This window comes from Candoia aspera, chromosome 4 (assembly GCF_035149785.1).
Source record: "Candoia aspera isolate rCanAsp1 chromosome 4, rCanAsp1.hap2, whole genome shotgun sequence".
Lineage (NCBI taxonomy): Eukaryota > Metazoa > Chordata > Lepidosauria > Squamata > Boidae > Candoia > Candoia aspera.
In genome coordinates this window covers 2,419,351-2,437,777 of record NC_086156.1, presented here as the reverse complement: position 1 = coordinate 2,437,777, position 18,427 = coordinate 2,419,351, and the positions used below count along the sequence as shown (strand labels likewise).

General features: G+C 48.6%; 1 protein-coding gene across 2 annotated transcripts in view; it reads left to right on the top strand.

Annotated features, from left to right (window-relative positions):
• NBEAL2 (neurobeachin like 2) overlaps positions 1–18,427 on the top strand; it is a 126,704-nt gene that overhangs the window by 26,483 nt on the left and 81,794 nt on the right. For both annotated transcript variants that reach the window (XM_063303265.1, XM_063303264.1), the window contains exons 2-3: positions 16,377–16,465; positions 18,112–18,276. In XM_063303265.1, the coding sequence (XP_063159335.1) occupies positions 16,377–16,465; positions 18,112–18,276 (254 nt within the window). The remainder of the gene's footprint in view (positions 1–16,376; positions 16,466–18,111; positions 18,277–18,427) is intronic.

Genomic DNA, 18,427 nt, shown 5'->3' with positions numbered 1-18,427 from the left:
GCGAGAGAGGTTGTGAGCTCCGTTACACATGAGTTCGGAGAGACAGGACATCTGTCTGAATCGCTTTAACCTGGATGCTTTAATTTAGATTTCAGCAGGGGTTGGATTCAAGCAGGGTTTCTCAACTCCACTCTGGGAGTTGAGGTCCACCTGTCTTCAAGTTGCCAAGGTTGAGAAACACGGCTCTAATAAATACGGGTAGTCCTCGTTTAGTGACCACAATTGGGACCAGCAACTTGGTCATTAAGTGAAGTGGTCACTAAGCGAAACTGCTGGGTGGGGAATTCTGGGAGTTGAGTCCACACCTCTTAAAGTTGCTGAGATTGAGAAACTCCGGACTAGATGACCGCTGTGGCTGTTTCCAAATCTAAAATTCTGGAGTTATTATTTACGAATGTTGGAATGATTCAGCTCTGGTTGGGATCTGGCCATGGGTGCCGGCATGCGTGTATTTGTGATAGATACGATGGTGCTCTTGCAATCCGCATGCTCACCCAAATGCTCATGCTCTACCTGCCATTTAAAAATAAATAAATAATAACCAAGGGGCATAACTCTGCCTTTCATGGGGCTAATCTTGGCTTTCTGCTTGAGAGAGGAAATATTAATCAACCTAATAAATCTGCCCAGCCTAAGAGCAGCAGCGAAACAGGCTTTTCGAGCTGGGCTAGGCTCAGTTTGAGAAGGGAAGCGGAGATCAGGCAGAACACGAAAAGGCAGGAAACACAGGTTGTGTGTGTTGGTGCGCAAAGGGTCACCAGACAGCCTTTTGTGCCCTTCCATGCTCCAACGAGTCGGAGCAAGAAGCTTTGCCCGAAAGCTAAGGGGCGTCTTTCTCCACCACTGTGCATGCGGGATCTCATTCCCTCTCCCGGGGAGAGTTTCAAGGCAGTTCCAACGTGGTGCGCAATGCTCAGGCGTGGCAGCCTCCCAAAACTCCCACAGGTGTAACCAGGGCCTGGCCATCTGGCGGTGTCTGAGCCTGCCTCTCAGGCTGCAGCACACGATCGACCCGTTCGCTGCGGTGTAGCGTGAAGCCGCACCCCGTCTCCTCCAAGGGAGAGCCGAGCCGAGTCAAAAGCTGGAAGGCGCAGCCGGGAGAGGATGAACACGGGCCGCCTGGATCCCGGGTGTGCGGTGAGCAACCTCTCGATGGCCTGCTGCTTGGCTGGAGGGATTTCAGCTGGGAAGCAGGGACAAGGGGAGGGCGGGCGGGGTTCAGACCCGAACCACCATCACACCTGGATGGCTCTGCCAAGCTGGTACCCTCCAGATGTTTTGGGATGACAACCCCCAGATGTTTTGGGATGACAACCCCCAGGCTTTTCCAAGCGGGTTGGGAACCGTGTCCATTCGTGTCCCACCATGCCACTTCTGGAAAGCAGCCGTTTAGGGAAATCCCACCCCCATCCCTTCCCGGCACTTGGGATGGATTGAGAAGCTCGCCCAGCCTCAGTTTACCAAACGGAAGAATTCTTGTAGGATGTTTGCTGTTTGGATTCTCTACCTGGTAGGGAGACTTGGGGGCAGAGGATCGGAGCCGTAATGAAACGGGGGGGTGGGGGGAGAGAGGACCAAGAAGGCCCACAGATGCTCTAAAATTAAAACTGGCCCCAGAACACACTGCTTTCAAAGGGTATGGAAGACCGTCCAACTCGGGTTTAAGAGATTAAATCAGTGTTTTTCAAAGTTGGCAAGCTGGCTGGGGAATTCTGGGAGTTGAAGTCCACATGTCTTAAAGTTGCGAACTTTGAAAAATACTGGATCCTTGGAAAAATGCAGGTTTTGGAGGATATTTGCATACGGATGAGCCAATGTGTAGATGCATGCTTAGAAAAGTTAAAAAATGCCAGCAAGCATCTGGCTTCCTTTCCTTCCCTTCCCCTTCCCTTTTCCTTCCTTTTCCCTTTCCCTTTCCCTTCCTCTTCCTAGCAAACCTCCAATGGGCATCTTCAAAACATCTTTGGCTTCTTTCGCTTTTCACCAGTTGGGGTAGGCAACCTCCAAGCAGGGAGTGGTTTTCTCCAAAGTAGGGCCCTCGCTCAGGGGCTTGCAAACTTTTTCCAGCCAGAAACCTGTCTGTTAAAAAAAAAAAAGAGAGTCCCGGAGGGAAGGGGTTTCTGAATGACAGCGGACCATCATGTCCTTTTCAGGAGCAGATGGCTGAGGCTGTTCGAGGGGTGTTTTCCCCCCTTAATCCCTTGCAAAAAATTTTAAAAGATGGAGGGGAAACCTCTCTGCAGGAAACTAAACCTAGATTAGAGTTTGTCCAACTGGCTTCCATGGAACTTAGGTTTCTGCAAGGACTTGAGCAGGGTTTCTATTTTATTTATTTGTTTGTTTATTTATTTAATTGCTTTTAAAATAATAATGGAAAAAGAGAGAGAAAAGGAACAGAAGATAATTGTAATGCAAATTCACACAATCTTGAACAAAAAACAACGCATAAAAAGTGTTTTTAAAAAAAGTGAAAAAATAACAAAAATATAATATATTGTTACAACAATTAGCAGTTACAATTCTGTATATACTTCTCTCCTGTGTATATATTTTCAAGTGCGTACAGGCAGTCCTCACTTAACAACCATTTGTTTAGTGATGGTTCAGACTTAAAACGGTGTTGAAAAAAACGACTTATGATCGGTTCTCACAGTTAGGACCGTTGCAGCGTGCTGTGGTCATGCGATCACCATTTCTTACCTTCCCAGCCAGCTTCTGGCAAGCAAAATCAGTGGGGAACTGTGTGATTTGCTTAATGACCACGTGGTTCACGTAATGCCCACAGTGATTTGCTTAACAACTGCCACAAAAATGGTAACATCAGGTCAGATCTGCTTAATGACCTCTTTGCTTAGCAGCCAAAATTCCAGTCTCAATTCTGGTCGTTAAGTGAGGACTACCTGTATATATTAATTTCTAATACGCTTGTATGACTATCATTCTTTTTAACCTATAGTATTTTGTATAAATGAGTCCTATATTTCATTATACGTCCATACAAAGTCTACGGCTATAAGGAACCTGCTTGTAGGTAGCAAGGCTTGAGTGGGTTTCTCAAGACTGAGGTGGGGGGAAACTCTCTGGCAGCCCTGTTTGAAAAACTCCACCCTAGATCACTTTTTCCCAACCCAGAGGCCTCCAAAGATGTGGACTTCACCTCCCAGAATTCCCCAGCCGGCTTAGCAGCTGCAGAGTATTCTGGGAGTTGAAGTCTATACCACTAAAGACTGCCAGGTGGGGGAAAATGGTTGAAATAAAGCGATAAGTGGGCTCAGGAAGCTTCATCGTCTCTTCTGGTTGCATGATGGAGCCTACTTGACGCCCCAAGTTGGGAAGGTAGTCATTCTGGACGGGTTGGTGGCCTTGGCTGTCCTGAGGGACCCCATCTTTCTTGGGGTGAAATTTTAGGGCTCGAAGGGCAAACAGTTTTGGGGGCTGGCATGAAAACTCTTCAGAGCACCCAAAAATGTGGGGGCACAGCTTCTGGGTTATACAGGTCTGGGAAATACAGGTCTGGGTTATAAACAGTATCTAAAATTATATAAAATGTGATAACATCTAAAGCTACAAAAATGTAATGGGATCTAACATTTAGGTAAAATGTGGTAATCTGTAAATTTTTTTTTAAAATGGTAATATCTAAGATTGCATAGAATACATCTGCCTAACAAGAACTGGGCCCATCAGGGTGCACAAAGCAAGCATCACTATTGCCTGGAGTCAAGCTGCACTCATGAAGTTTTCTTGGCAGCACCACTAAGTGCTGTTCACTGCCTTTTTCTGGGATGTGTTTTTGATTTTCTACTGATCTGGGATTTCTTGGTGGTCTCCCATCCAAGGATTAACCAGGCTTCTGAGTCCAAACAGCGTCACCGATATGCTGCCCTCTGCTGAGCAAGTCACAGACAGCTAATTGATGGGTGCATCTCTCCCATTGTAGCTGGTGGAGCTGGTTTTATTATTGTTGTTGTTGTTGTTATTATTAACTGTATTTTAACTCTTTGCTTCTGGCTTGACAATTAGCAGTTGTGGGCTAAGGATTTTTTGCAAGTCGTCGTTAAATGGAGGGACAGTTTTAGCGTGCTGGAACCCATTGGCGTGGATAAGCCATTTCCAGTGTGATGCCCACCAACAGCCAGGTTAAACAGGGGATTATGGGGATGGGAATCCAAGATATTGAAAACCAGCCGTTTGGGGAAGTTAGCCACAGTCATCCTCTTTGGTGGTGGTCTTTAAGCAAATCACCGTGGGTGTTAAGGGAACCAAGTGGTCATTAAGTGAATCTTGCATTGTGCAATCTGCTACACAAACACACACACACACCCTTGTAAGAACACTTCAGGAAAGCTGTTTGGGGACTCATTAGCGTTAAAATAGATGATTAGATTATCTTTGAAAGAAACAAAGGGAACCAGATCTTACAGTTTGTGTGTGTGTGTGTGTGTGTGTATAAATATTTTTTTAGAAAGAAGATAAAAACGAATACAAATTAATATGACATAAGAAAAAGAAAGGGATCAAAAAGAAAGGTAAAAGTGCAAGAAAGGGGGAAGAAAAAGAAAAATAGAAAAGAAAGAAAAAAGATACAAAGAAGTACAGGTAGTCCTTGCTCGGTGACCACAATTGAGACCGGAATTTTGGTTGCTAAGCGAAGTGGTCATTAATCAAATCCGACCTGATTTTACGACCTCTTTGGTGGTGGTCTTTAAGCAAATCACCGCAGGTGTTAAGGGAACCAAGCGGTCGTTAAGTGAATCATGCAGTTCCCCATTGATTTTGCTTGCCAGAAGCCAGCCGGGAAGATCGAAAATGGCGATCAGGGGATGCTGCGACGGTCATAAATGTGAACCGGTTGCCAAGCGCCCAGATCGTGATCACGTGACTGTGGGGACGCTGCGACGGTTGCAAGCGTGAGCACCGGTTGTAAGTCGTTTTTTTCAGCACCGTCGTAAGTCTGAATGCCATTGAACGAATGGTAATTAAGTGAGGACTACCTGTAGCTTTCCGTCTTCTTTCAAGCAGTTGTAAGTCCAGTTATAACTAAGTTTACTTCTTACTCTACGGTTACGAGACAACTTCCTTCTTTCTATAACCTAGCCTGTCTAATCATCCAAACTGTGAATCATACGTTCATTTGGGATGGAATTCCTTGGAGAATCTTGTGTCGCAACAATAATCTGTTTAGGGCCCCTTCTGAATCCTGCTTTAGCTGAGCTCCCTGGGGTGGGCCAGCTGCCATCGGCTTTTAGGATTCCTTTTAAAAAGTTGACTTCGTTGCTGTAGGCGGGTTAGGGCGTTCTTGAAGAGCGGTTGATAAGGGTTGGAATTGCGACACGATAAACTTGCGTTGCCCTGGTGTTCAAAAAGCTGGACATCAAATAAATCAGCTTGGCCCACAGCAAGGACCGGTGCCTCTACTGCAGTGTTTTTCAAACTTGGCCACTTTAAGACGGGTGGACTTCAACTCCCAGAATTCCCCAGCCAGCACAGACTTCTGGGAGTTGAAGTCCACCCGTCTTAAAGTGGCCATGTTTGAAAAACATTGATCATCAAGTTGAGGATAGTAGTCCATCAAATATTTTTATTTATTTATTTTTGCCCCTATGTTGGTATTTCCTAAGGATTTCAAGGCCACCAAAGTCCTCTTCCCCTCCCTCCTCACAATACCCCTGCCAGGTAGGCTGAATTGAGATGTCCAGTATCCCACCCACCCCATCATCATGGCTAAGTTGCAGGAAGAACCTGGCCACCTCTGGCATCATGGCTACCTGGTCCTGTTTCAACAGCGGAAGTAGCTGCATCGAGACCCCCCCCCCAAATTGTATCGGTATTTTGCAAGTCTGTGGCGCGTATCTGCAGCAGGGTATCAAGAGAGATCGTGGAAACATAAATCGGGAGCTTACGGTAAAGGCACGTTTTGCCGTGTCGGTTTTACAAAGTTGATGCTTGAAGTCGAGGTGATTTAATCAGACTTGCGTATGAGTGAAACCATTGCTTTCTTAGCACCTGGACTTAGGTTGAGACACAGTGCCTTGCAGCTTGTTCATCCTCCCCAGTTTGGGGCTGGTACCACTACTAAAACTATCTTTTTAAAAAATTCCAGGCTCTAATGTCAGTTTCATTGGAGCATCTTTTAAAGTTGCTCTAATCCAGTGTTTTTCAAAGCTGGCCACTTTAAGATGTGTGGACTTCAACTCCAGCCAGCCATGCTGGCTGGGGAATTCTGGGAGTTGAAGTCCACACATCTTAAAGTGGCCAGCTTTGAAAAAAAAAACTGCTTTAATCTCTGGCAGTTTCTCCAGCTGCATTGGGACTGCATTTCCCAGAATCCCACAGCCAGATTGGGAATCGCTATACTAGAGAATCAACCTTGGGCCAATTTTAGTAGGTCCCCAAAGGAAGTTGGTGCCGTTTTCTTTTAATGTTCACACTACAGGTAGTCCTCGTATAATAACCATTCATTTAGTGACATTTTGGACTTTTAACAATGCTAAAACCCAAATTATGACCGGTCCTCACACTTGCAACCATTGCAGCATCCCTGCAGTCACGTGACCACAATTTGGGTGCTTGGCAACTGGTTTGTATATATGACCATTGCAGCATCCCGTGGTCACATGATTGCCATTTTCAACCTTCCCAGCCAGCTTCCAGCAAGCAAACTCAATGGGGGACCACGTGATTCACTTAACGACCACGTGGTTTGCTTAATGCCCCTGGTGATTTGCTTAACGACTGCCACAAAAAAGGTTGTATACTCAGGTCAGATTTGCTTAATGACAGCTTTGCTCAGCAACCGAAATCCTGGTCCCAATTGTGGTCATTAAGCGAGGAGCCTTATGATGAAGGTGAAAGAAGAAAGTGCAAAAGCTGGTTTGCAGCTAAACCTCAAAAAAACCAAGATTATGGCAACCAGCTTGATTGATAACTGGCAAATAGAGGGAGAAAATGTAGAAGCAGTGAAAGACTTTGTATTCCTAGGTGCAAAGATTACTGCAGATGCTGACTGCAGTCAGGAAATCAGAAGACGCTTAATCCTTGGGAGAAGAGCAATGACCAATCTCGATAAAATAGTCAAGAGCAGAGACATCACACTGACAACAAAGGTCCGCATAATTAAAGCAATGGTGTTCCCCGTAGTGACATATGGCTGCGAGAGCTGGACCATAAGGAAGGCTGAGCGAAGGAAGATGGATGCTTTGGAACTGTGGTGTTGGAGGAAAATCCTGAGAGTGCCTTGGACTGCAAGGAGATCAAACCAGCCCATCCTCCAGGAAATAAAGCCAGACTGCTCCCTTGAGGGAATGATATTAAAGGCAGAACTGAAATACCTTGGCCACATAATGAGAAGACAGGACACCCTGGAGAAGATGCTGATGCTAGGGAGAGTGGAAGGCAAAAGGAAGAGGGGCCGACCAAGGGCAAGGGGGATGGATGATATTCTAGAGGTGACGGACTCGTCCCTGGGGGAGCTGGGGGTGGCAACGACCGACAGGAAGCTCTGGCGTGGGCTGGTCCATGAAGTCACGAAGAGTCGGAAGCGACTGAACAAATAAACAACAACCCTGCTTAGAACAGGATTCTTCGACCGCCCCACCACCCACCATACAATATGTTCTTTTCTTTTTTCCCTCATTATATTCCCACCCTGCGCACTTCCTTTTTTCCCCCCCTCTCTCTCTCTATTTCAGAAGTGTGAAAGCGCTGGGCGTGAGGCGCCTTTTGTGCAGAAACCAGCCGACGTCTGTCACTGCATCTTGTTCTCTGCCATCCTGTAAGCAGGTGGCAGAAAAAGGCAAACCAAACCGGATTTGCTTGATGCAAAACGTGCAGGGTTTAGGACAAGTTGCGACCTGGTTCCTGGGCTCCTTGGTTCCCAGAAAGCTCATTTAATCATCACTTGCCCAATTCCTGGGAGAGGGGAGGGGAGGATGGCTGGTGTTGCCCGGTTGCAAAATGCCAAACAAGGTGGCCAAACTGGGGTGGGGGGCCTCCACGTGCTTCACTTTTCGGAGGCGGTCTGCCCCCTCCCCAGGTGCCGACGATCCAGGCAACACGGCAGGCCAACCAGTGCAGAGCAAAGGGCGGAAAGAACATTTCTTTATTTCGTGTTTACTTCTTTAAAAGATTTGTACAGCCGCCCACCTTAAAAACGCAATTCTGGGCTGCTGGCCGCAGCCATAAAACTGCAAACCGTAAAACGTAAAAGCAAAACTAAAACTAAAAGGCTAAACTGTCCTAAAAAGAAAGAAGAAAAACAAATTGACTGCATTGCACTTTGGCAGATGGTTCAAATATTGACACCCCCGAGTAAAACCACCTGAAATAAAACGATATCAAAATGACGACTGTGGGTGGACTTTTAAAAAGGCAGAATAAAAGCAAAGGCTTTTTATAAGGATTTGATTAATTTTCCGAATAGAATTAAAATACAAAATAGAGAATATAGAACAGGTAGAGGAGAGGCCTGAAGAAAAAAGAAAAACGGTAAAAGTGCAGAACAGAGAGAGACAAACGTGAACACTTTTGAGGGGTAGCTGCTCCCTGCCATTTGCATCCCCCGCCATGAACCTCCGTTTCGGTATTTGTACTTTGCATCGAAGATTAGTGGTGCTTGTCCGTTCTACTCAAGTCCTAAAAATCATCTTCCAGATCTGTAAATCTGCTTTGCTGTGCAGCACCGGCAACATCCGCTGCACATATTGTCCGCCTCATCATCCTGCGGACTCAAGTGCAGCCTCTACAACTTCAACTGCTTAAGCTCTTCGGGGGTCTAATTTAACGAAAGGGAGGCACCCATTTGATAAAATGCATGAAATCAGAAGCCAGGGTCATTAAACAGAGCTTGCAAATTCCAAGGCTGTAAAAAGAGATGAGGGGTCTGGCTGCCACTTTGTACGTCGGAAAAGGGACCAAACTCCTGATTTTCAGACACCATGGTCCAGTGTTTCTCAACCTTGGGAACTTTAAGATGTGTGGACTTCAACTCCCAGAACTCACCACCCAGCACAGTCCTTAGTGACCACTTCACTTAATGACCAAGTTGCTGGTCCCAATTGTGGTCACTAAACGAGGACTACCTGTATTTATTAGAGCAGTGCTGCTCAGCCTTGGGAACTTTAAAACGTGTGGACTTCATGGTTGGCTGGGGAACTCTGGGAGTTGAAGTCCACACGTCTTAAAGTTCCCAAGGCTGAGAAACACCACTATAGACTAACACAGCTCTCTGGGAAATACATCCACGCGTGGTCTCAGGGGCAGGCAGGTTTCTCCTCCGATGTGCAAAGTTGCCCCTTTTCCAGACCCAAGCTCTCCAACTGTGGTTTGCTCCTGCTGCCACACGCCTGCCCAGCCTCCCCTCCAGCTGGCGGCCTTGGGATCGGTTTACTTTCAAGGCCCATCATCCTCAACTTGCAGGGCCAGTGGGAGCTGGGACCCATCGTCACATTCCGGAAAACCAACGTGGACGCCGTTCTCGAAAGTGTGCAAAATGTCTCCGGGGGATTAATTTCTCCCTCCTCTCTCCCTTGTGGTCCCTGTAGGAGGCCAAGCTCTTGCATTTCCACCCAAGCAAGTGCAGTGGCCCTGTGTGACTCATCTCTCCAGTGGAATAATGTGCAAATGAAGCTGTGTGCATGCGTGTGTGTGTGTGAGTGTGAGTGTTTGGCAGCAAAGACCTGCTTCAGTTTATTTTATATTTTCTTAATTCAGCAGCAGGTTTAGGGAGTGTGACTTGTCAGAAGAGCAGCCGAGACATCAAAACCGTGTTTTGCGGTGGGCTCTGTTTCAGCAGGAAAGGAAGTGTTGTCTGTTGTAGTGACTTGGCATTTCCTGGGGCCTGTTACACCGAGAAAACTTGCTTTCTGAAAGTCACTTTCTCGTCGGGTGTTTTCCTTGCAAATATTTTCCCTTCACGCCTCTCTGGGAGGGGCCCCTCGTCGCCGGCATGGATCCAGTGGTCCTTGGAGCGTAAAGGCATCCCTCGGCCATGGAGCACACAAGCATCCCTGCCTGGAAGGGCCGTGCCCCGCCGTGCCAGGTAAAAACTTGCCAAACTCCTGCCACAGTTGACATGCCCCTTCCTTTGAGCATGGGGCAGCTGGGTTGGATATGCCTGGGCAGATGTGGGGACTGACAGCACATAGATGCATCGCTGCCCAGCCCTGGGCAGAAATGTGCCAGTGGAGCATCCCTTTTGCCCCTCTCGAGCCAAGGGTTGGCGTGGGCTTCGGGAAGATGCCTGAGCCGGGAACCAACCGTTTCCTCCCCATCTGCTTTGGGGCTTCGCCCTGTAACCCCACATTCCTAAAAGGGGTCCTTGCTTCCCTGGTGACTTGGCCCCTGCTTCTTTCTGGGTGCAAAATCTGGGGGCCTCTGGCTGTGCCAGAAGCCCCTTCCCCTTCACGTCTCTATTTGGGGTATCCCCAAAGAGGTTCGATCGTGCATTTAATTTTCTCCCTTGTGGAATTTGCTTGTGGGGGGGGTTGAATAGCAGGGCCATTATCCTTTTCCGTGGGTTCCATTGCTGCTTCCATTGTCCCCCCCCCCCCCCCGAAAAAAACAGGGACAGGAAAAATGACATATGCTGTCTTCTCCGATGGCATCATTAGCAGCCTCCTTCTGAGAAGACAGACAAGGAGATGTGAGCTGCTGGTCCTTTCTTGGAACCCTGCTAAAATTGCTAGATGTATAAAGTTGTTTTTTTATGCTCAACCACCAACTTACTTCCCTGGCGGCTGGCAGGAACTCTCTAGAGATCTGCAACCTGCTAAGCTTCATTGCAAGTTAAAAACCCGTTTCGGTTGTGCTGAGACTTGATTAGGGATGGGAAGTATTTGTGGCAGTGGGTCCCCGGCTGGTACCCCAGGGCCAGAATTCCCCCCTGGGAGTCGCAGTCCCCCCCCCACCTTGCAATAAAAGTTTGGGTGCTGGTTGTGACTCCCAGCAAACTGCTCTGAATGTTCACAGCCCAGCTGATGGGAGGGCGTTGCATTGTTGTCTGCTGGGTGTTGCGTCCTCTTGCATGGCACTGGGGGGTCTGGGGGTAGCAAAGCCATGGGGCTTGATCCTCTTGGAAGTGGGAAATCACTGGGAACAGGCCTTGGGAGTTTGACAGAGTTTGGTGGGAAATATCAGGGCTGGCTTGCTGCTGAGGGCAACCTGGGAGATGTTCCCGGTGGGGCATAAGGCTGGGGATGATTGGTCCAGAGGCCAAGAGGCATAGTAATGGGGTGGCCTTGTCTGGGCTCAGTTGGGACATGCAGAGGGGTTAATGTTGAGCTTCCCAACTGATTTTAAAGGCAGCTTAAGGTTTGAGGGACGTTTAAAGAAAAGTTGCTCCTTGCCGTGACGTCTAAGACAACCAGGTTTACTCAGGAACGGTGAGATATTGTCTGATACATGGGCAGATTTTCTCCAGGGGGCATCTTTCCCCAACCTGGCCCTTCAGGTCTCGCAACGGGGCACCCATCTCCACGATAACGGAGTCCCCCCACCTTGCTGGGGTCATCCTCGCCTTCTCTGCCAGACTTGAAATAGGAAGTTCAGAAAGTAGCCCAAACTTTTCATGTCCCATTTGACTGCTCGGGGTGGATTTTTTTAGGCATGGGGGGGGGGGGGCTTTATCGGGGTTGAAGCCCACCCTGTTTAGAAGATCAGCTTCAGGGAAGGGGTGATGATGCAAGAGCAGCTTGTCTGATTTAAAATTTTCCAAAAAAAGGAAGCAGCGGTGTGCTGTTTTGTGCACGGTTGTACAGCAAAAGAGGCATGCTGCTGGGGAGAGGTGCAAAATTTGAGAAGGAAAGATCCAGGAAGAGCATTTTCTGCTGCTTGACAAACAATTTGAGGCAGTTTTTCAAACTTGGGGGCTTTAAGGTGGGGGGACTTCAACTCCCAGGATTCCCCAGCCAGCCTTGCTGGCTGGGGAATCCTGGGAGTTGAAGTCCCCCCACCTTAAAGCCCCCAAGTTTGAAGAACACCGATTTAAGGCTCTTGTTCTTTTCTCAATTAGCCGAAGATTGGTGGCAGTCATGCTTGAGCATCCGTCATTTTCTGTGTCACAAATTCCAGTTCTTGCATTGGGGGAGAAAAGTTGCAGAGAGGAATGAGCATGCCACGGTTTTGCAATCGGTTGCCTCAGCCTTCCTTCCCCTGACGGTTGCAGCTGGGAACTCCTGGTCAAACCGTTTACGGTGGGCTGAAGTCACAGCTCCCATTGAAGGAAACCACACCCCTCCCTCTCCCCGCCCTGGCATTTTCCTCTAGGCAGAATCTCCCCTGTGGACTTCTCAAGGGGGTTCAGGATCTGGCCGGATCCAGGGCACGCCCCCCCTCATTGTGGCTTTGGAGGCTGACATGGCAGCACCAGCATCGTGCGCACCTTGTTCTCTGCCCTTGCTCTGGAAGGCAGTGTCGCTGCAATGGGGCTGACTCAGGAAGTGGTTTGGACTGGGCTCGTTTCTTGTCCTGCCCGCCCCGTCACCCCTTAGCCCTTCAGAGCCGTCTGCAGGCTTTGGCCTTCCTCCAGCAGGGTCCCCAAATGCCTCTCCCAGTCCAGTTGTGTGTTTTGGGGTGCTTTAGGGCATGCCTTGCAAAGCCAGGGCGTGCAGACTCAAGGATCGTATGAAGACGAGCTGGATTTGGGGTTTGTTTTGCCTTCCGAACAGCTTTCTGAAGTTAAACGAGAGAGCACCCACGTCCCTACAGGCGGAGTGGAGGATTAAACCTGGATCTTGGGGCACTTCAGCCTCTTGTCTGTGCATGAAACCAGGAGCCCGGGGGCCCCTTTTCCAACTCACAAATTTAATTAAAAGGCATCAGGCAGTGCCACTCTATGCCTCCAATGCAGGGAGCAACGGCTCACAAAAGCTGATGATTTCCTGATGTGATGATGATGATGATGATGATGATGATGATGATGATGATGATGGAGGAGGATGCGGGGCTCCCAAAAATGCTCCTGGTTTTTGGCTACCCCAGAGTAACATGCCCTCCTCCTGCAATATCTGTGTGCGATCTCCTCCTTCACTTCCAGCGATTCCTTCTGATCCTATGGATCTCCGGCTTGTTGAAATTCTGTTAGATCTCTAGGCCAGAAATCTGTCGGTCTGCAAAGCCCATGGATCCTCTCCTTTGAGGGCTCCGGGAAGAATTCTTCTTGGTTGCTTTCTGGTCACTAGATTCTGGAGACTTTTTTGCCCCCATTACGCTGCACCGTCTTCTTAACACTCTCAGAACAAGAGGCTTTTGAAATAATTGGGGGGGGTGCATGCTCATTTTATGTGCATGCGCATACATTTCTTTGCCAAGTGCAAAAAGCTGGTGAGAGAAGGAGTGCAGCATGATCTGCAAATCACGCTCTGTGACGGGCCCGATTCCCGTGTTGCACCAAGCCATTGTTTGCTTTAGCTTTGATCTGCTGAGCGAAGCGTAGTGGGCTGGTTCACACATGGTGCTAAGCCGTTACGACCCACAGTGGCTGGGTTCAGACGTTCTGGTGACCATCTCTGGGTCCATCCATTAAGTCAAGACCTCTGGCTTCCCTTAGCTAGTTTTGTTTATAAAGCTGTTAGCTGGCCAAAACTCAGTGCTCAAGAACCTAAGCAGTGGCCTGGTGGGTCAGACCCTTGGCCCATCTTGTCCGGCAGTCTGTTCTCCCAGTGGCCCATCAACCGGCCAAGGAAGCCCATGAGTCTCCCAGCAGGTGGCCTTCAGAGGCTGTCCCACTGCCATCAAAGCCAAGAGCCATTGATCTCCAGGACTTCCATGAATGGGTCCAACCCGTTTTTGAAGCCAACCAAGCTGGTAGTCAGCCCCACATCCCATGGTAGTCAATTCCAAAACTAAATTACGTGCCGTGTAAACATTTCCTTTTGTCTGTCCTGATTCTTCCAGGATTCCATTTCATTGAGTGAAATTGTAATAAGAGTTTTCCCCTACTTACTTAGCTAGGCCAGGCACGGAAGACCCAAGACCCTTTGCAGGTGAAGTAGAGGTCCGTCTGTCAGGCTTCAGAGATTCCCTGCCCTTCCGTTCAACTTGTAGACTTACAAACAAGGCAGTGTAAAGACCAAGCCTGTTTCTTGTGAGATAGGCGCATTCTCAAATTGTCTCCTGCCCCTGCTTGGTTAAAGCCAGGATCAACTCCAGGGTCACCTCCGTGGTGTTCATCACCTTGCAATTAAAGGAAACCAGGCTGGCCTACCTGGCAGGGCTGTTATAGGGGGTATCCGGATCATATATGAAAGCCTTGAGTCTTGAGAACCACGGATGGAAAAATGGGATCCAGATTAAGTCATTGGTCAATGCAACCACCGTAATTGGTATTCCTAGGAAGATGCCGTGCTGTAAGAACTTAATCTCTTAGGGCAGAAGAAATTAATCTCATTTACTGGCTCTCTTGTGATGCCTTTTGAGTTTTTAACTTCGTTAGTCACACGGAGTTGCTGAAGTTGCAAGGTTGGCCACTCTAAATCGATGAAATGTGTAAAAATAAGCAAAGCGTTTTGAAATTCTGCAAATCCTGCTAACAGCAAGGCCAATCAGCGGCTAGTTGTTGGTCAGCCTGCCCCTGATTCTGACCTATTTCTTTCCCCTTGGCACTGACACCTCAACGGCTGCCTTGGGAAGGCACCCTTTTGGCCCGGGGATTCAAGCTGCCGACCCCGCCTGCTTCGGCTCTTACCGGATGGAACCCCTGTGCTGTGCCTGGGCAATAGAAGGGGCTGCCCTCCCTTTCCTTCCAGCTGTGCCTGGAATGTGATTTCAGACAGGAGGAATTCCCTCTTGAAGATGGGCCCCACGCCAACCAAGGGCAGAATGTTAGAATGGTCCAAACCTCCCGTTATCTTCTCTTCTAAACAGAAGTCGGATGGAGGTAAAGGAGGCAGCTGGCTCCCGGCTGCGTTTCTACCCTTATCTAGTGCTTGGATTTTAGCTGTAAACAGCCTGAGCCTGGCCCCGCCGTACGATGCTGTGCTCAGCCCCGCTTTGCCCCCAGTGTTTGCCAACAAAGATTAGCCACCAGTTTTCACGCCTGTTTTCAGCACACGATGGGTCAGGGGGTCACCCTGAAAGTCACTTGCCCCCAAGCCAGCTACTTGGAGAAGGGGCAATGTGTGCTAAACATGTGGGGACCCCCATGTCTCCCCCCCCCCGGCATTCCCCGGTTCTTTGCATCTGGAGGCTGGTGGAGGATGCCAAAGTTTTAAAAGCTGCGCTGCTTCGCCCTTCCGCATCCAAGGACTCCAGCTGCACCCCCTTGTAGAATGAGGGTTTGTTGCGAGTACTGAAAGGCGTTTCCCCTTTTCTCACAACCACGCATTCCGGCCGGGCCTTCCCTTGGCTGCAGAAAGCCGCGGCAGGCCGAACGTGCAGACCTGACTCGCAGCGGGATCGTTGACCATGGCGGCAAAGACGTGCAGTTTTGTGTTTGGATGAAAGAATTTTGGCTCACCCTGTTGTGCAAAAAATCAGGACGGGTCTGCTAGCACCTTTTCCAACTAACACGTGTAATTAAAAGGCATCAGCTTTCGTGAGCTGAAGTTCATGCAGTCGGGGCATCTGGTAGCACTTTTTCCAACTCACAATTTTCACTGAAATGCGTCGGCTTTTGTGGGTTGCAGCTTATGGCATCAGATGCATAAAGTGCATTTAGATGCATAGAGGCAGTCCTCGCTTAATAACCACAATTGGAGCCGGAATTTCAGTCACTAAGCAGAGCGGTCATTAAGCAGATCCGACCTGAGTTTACGACGTTTTTGTGGCAGCCGTTAAGTGAATCACCATGGGTGTTAAGTGAACCACATGGTCATTAAGTGAATCATGCAGTTCCCCATTGTTTTTGCTTGCTGGAAGCCAGCTGGGAAGGTAGAAAATGGCGATCACATGACCACGGGACAGAGTGATGGTCATAAGTGTGAACCAGTTGCCAAGCACCCAGATCGTGATCATGGGACCATGGGGATGCTGCAGTGGTCATAAGTATGAGGACTGGTTGTAAGTCATTTTTGGCACTGTTGTAAGTCTGAACTGTCACTAAATGAATGGTTATTAAGTTAAGACCACCTGTATTGTGCACTGAGGTGCATTTGATGAAGGGAGCTGCAGCTCCTGAAAGATGATCCATTTTAGTCAAATGCATTAGTTGGGAAAGGTGCTACCAGGCTCCTGATTGCGCAAGGAAGCCAGCATTGGGGCAGGGGAAGGCTGAAGGCGCCCTGAGATCAGCTGGAAGGTCCTCCTTTCCTCTTCGTCCGCTTGCCTTGACCGGGGTCCGCAATGATCCTGCAAGGTCCAGAGCTTGGAAACACCATGCTCCCTGCGAGAAAAGGGACCCCTTTCTGTTTCTAACTCCTGTTTCGTTGCTTCTTTTCCAGAAAGACTTGTCCTACCTACAGCAGTGGCTGGAAGCCTTTGTTGCCAACTTTGAGAAGATCATCGCTGTCCATTCTCTGGACCCGAGAAGGTAACCCTCGTCCTCTGCGTGCCAAGGGCCTGAGGGAGCAAAGAAAAATACAGTTTAAAAATACCATTACAACGTTACGTTACGGAGCAAAGCGGTGGAGCACATGTACAGGTAGTCCTCGCTTAACGACATTCGTTTAGCGACGGTCGGACTTGCATCAGTGCTGGGAAAAAAATGACTCGTAGCTGGTCCTCGCACTTACGACCGTCACTGCATTTCCCACAGTCACATGATCAAAATTCAGGCACTTGGCAACCGGTTTGCATTTACGACTGTTGTGGTCTCCCGCAGTCACATGATCACCATTTTCAGTTTTCCCCACTGGCTTCCGGCAAGCAAAGTCAGTGGGGAACTGCATGATTGGCTTCATGACCACACAGTTCGCTTAACGACCGTGGTGATTCGCTTAATGGCTGCTGCAAAAAAGGTCATAAAATCGGGTTGGGTTTGCTTAGTGACCACTTCGCTTAGCAATCACAATTCCAGTCCCAATTGTGGTTGTTAAGCGAGGACTACCTGTACTGACTGATCTCTTACAAGAGGTCCTTTACGAAACAGAAAGCACCCCGCTTTGTCAAGTTTTTAGCTCAGGCTGGATCAGACCCTGGGTTTAATTGTCCCTTTTAATCCCAGACAATGACCCAAGTTCTTTTTGCAAGGACTGCTGTCCCCTAGGTTAAACGGAGGAGGTTTGGATATTTACCCGTTCTCCACTTCTGGCAGAAAGGGAAGACAGAGGTCTAAACACAGCTGGAGAAACAGGCATCACAACTGGCCAAGTCTTAGTGCTTGGAAAAATGTCCCCTTTGCCCAAGAGACGGGCCGGTCCTAGCTTGGCTTGCTAGCCACGGTGTGGTTGCTAGTAAGCCCAGTGACTGCCCTGCCTGGCTTTATTGGGTATGGTGAAAAAGGGTTTGGGGGTGTCTGCAGGGCTTGTAGCGAGCCCTAAAATTCGACAATGTCCTTTCCGTGCCTTTAACAACAAATCTGAAAGAACCACAAATGGTTAGCTGTATAATTTCACTACAGGTAGTCCTCACTTAACGACCATTTGTTTAACGACTTACGGCCAGTCCTCACGCTTAGGGCCGTTGCAGTGTCCCCGTGGCCACGTGATCACAATTTGGGCGCTTGGCAACTGGTTGTCATTTACAACCATTGCAGCCCCAGTCACTGCAAGCCCCCCCCTTCCAATCTCCCCTAGTGAGAGATTAAAACTGGAACCGTTTATTTTAAGCTAACATTAGGGCTTGCGTTACAGTTTTAGGGTGACTTCTGGATTTTTAGCAACCTACCTTCAACAAAAAAAAGGTTTTATGTTTTTGCCATTATACGAGGTGGAAAACCCGTGTGGAACCGACTAAGATCACCCAGAGGTCTCCCCAGTAGAGCCCCATCTTCCTTCTGCCTGAGGCAGCCCAGAATTGGCTTTCTCTGTTTGACTGTGACATTTATATCCTTCCCACTTTCCAGGGAGGTCAAGGGATTTGCCTTCTGCCCTCACAACAACCTTGCAAAGTAGGCCAGCGCGGGGAAAGTAATGTCCCCTGGGCTATTTATGGATTCCTCTCCTTTGCACCTTTGCAAATGTGTCCTGCCACAGAGGGAGGCTGCAAACCGACCATGTATTTCTGTTCCTCTCCTAGGCCCGAGGACTCTGTCTCCGAAATCCCGCTTCTGCCTCTGGATGTCCTCCGAGTGTTAACCCAACAGCTGGCAACTTCTGTGTCCCAGATCTCTCGTCAAGAGGTAGTTGAGGCTGGCCTCAAACAGGCTCTCTTGCTGATCAAGTTCTTTGTCATAATTTGCAGGTAAGTCTCTTTCCCACCCACCCCTTTTTCTTTTTCTTTTTAAAACCCGGTCTTTTTCCAAATTCAGCTATGAATAATTTCCACCTTTTGCAGAAGGAACACTTAAGCCCAGGCAGCTTTTAGCACCTGTGTTGCAACTAAATGTGTTATC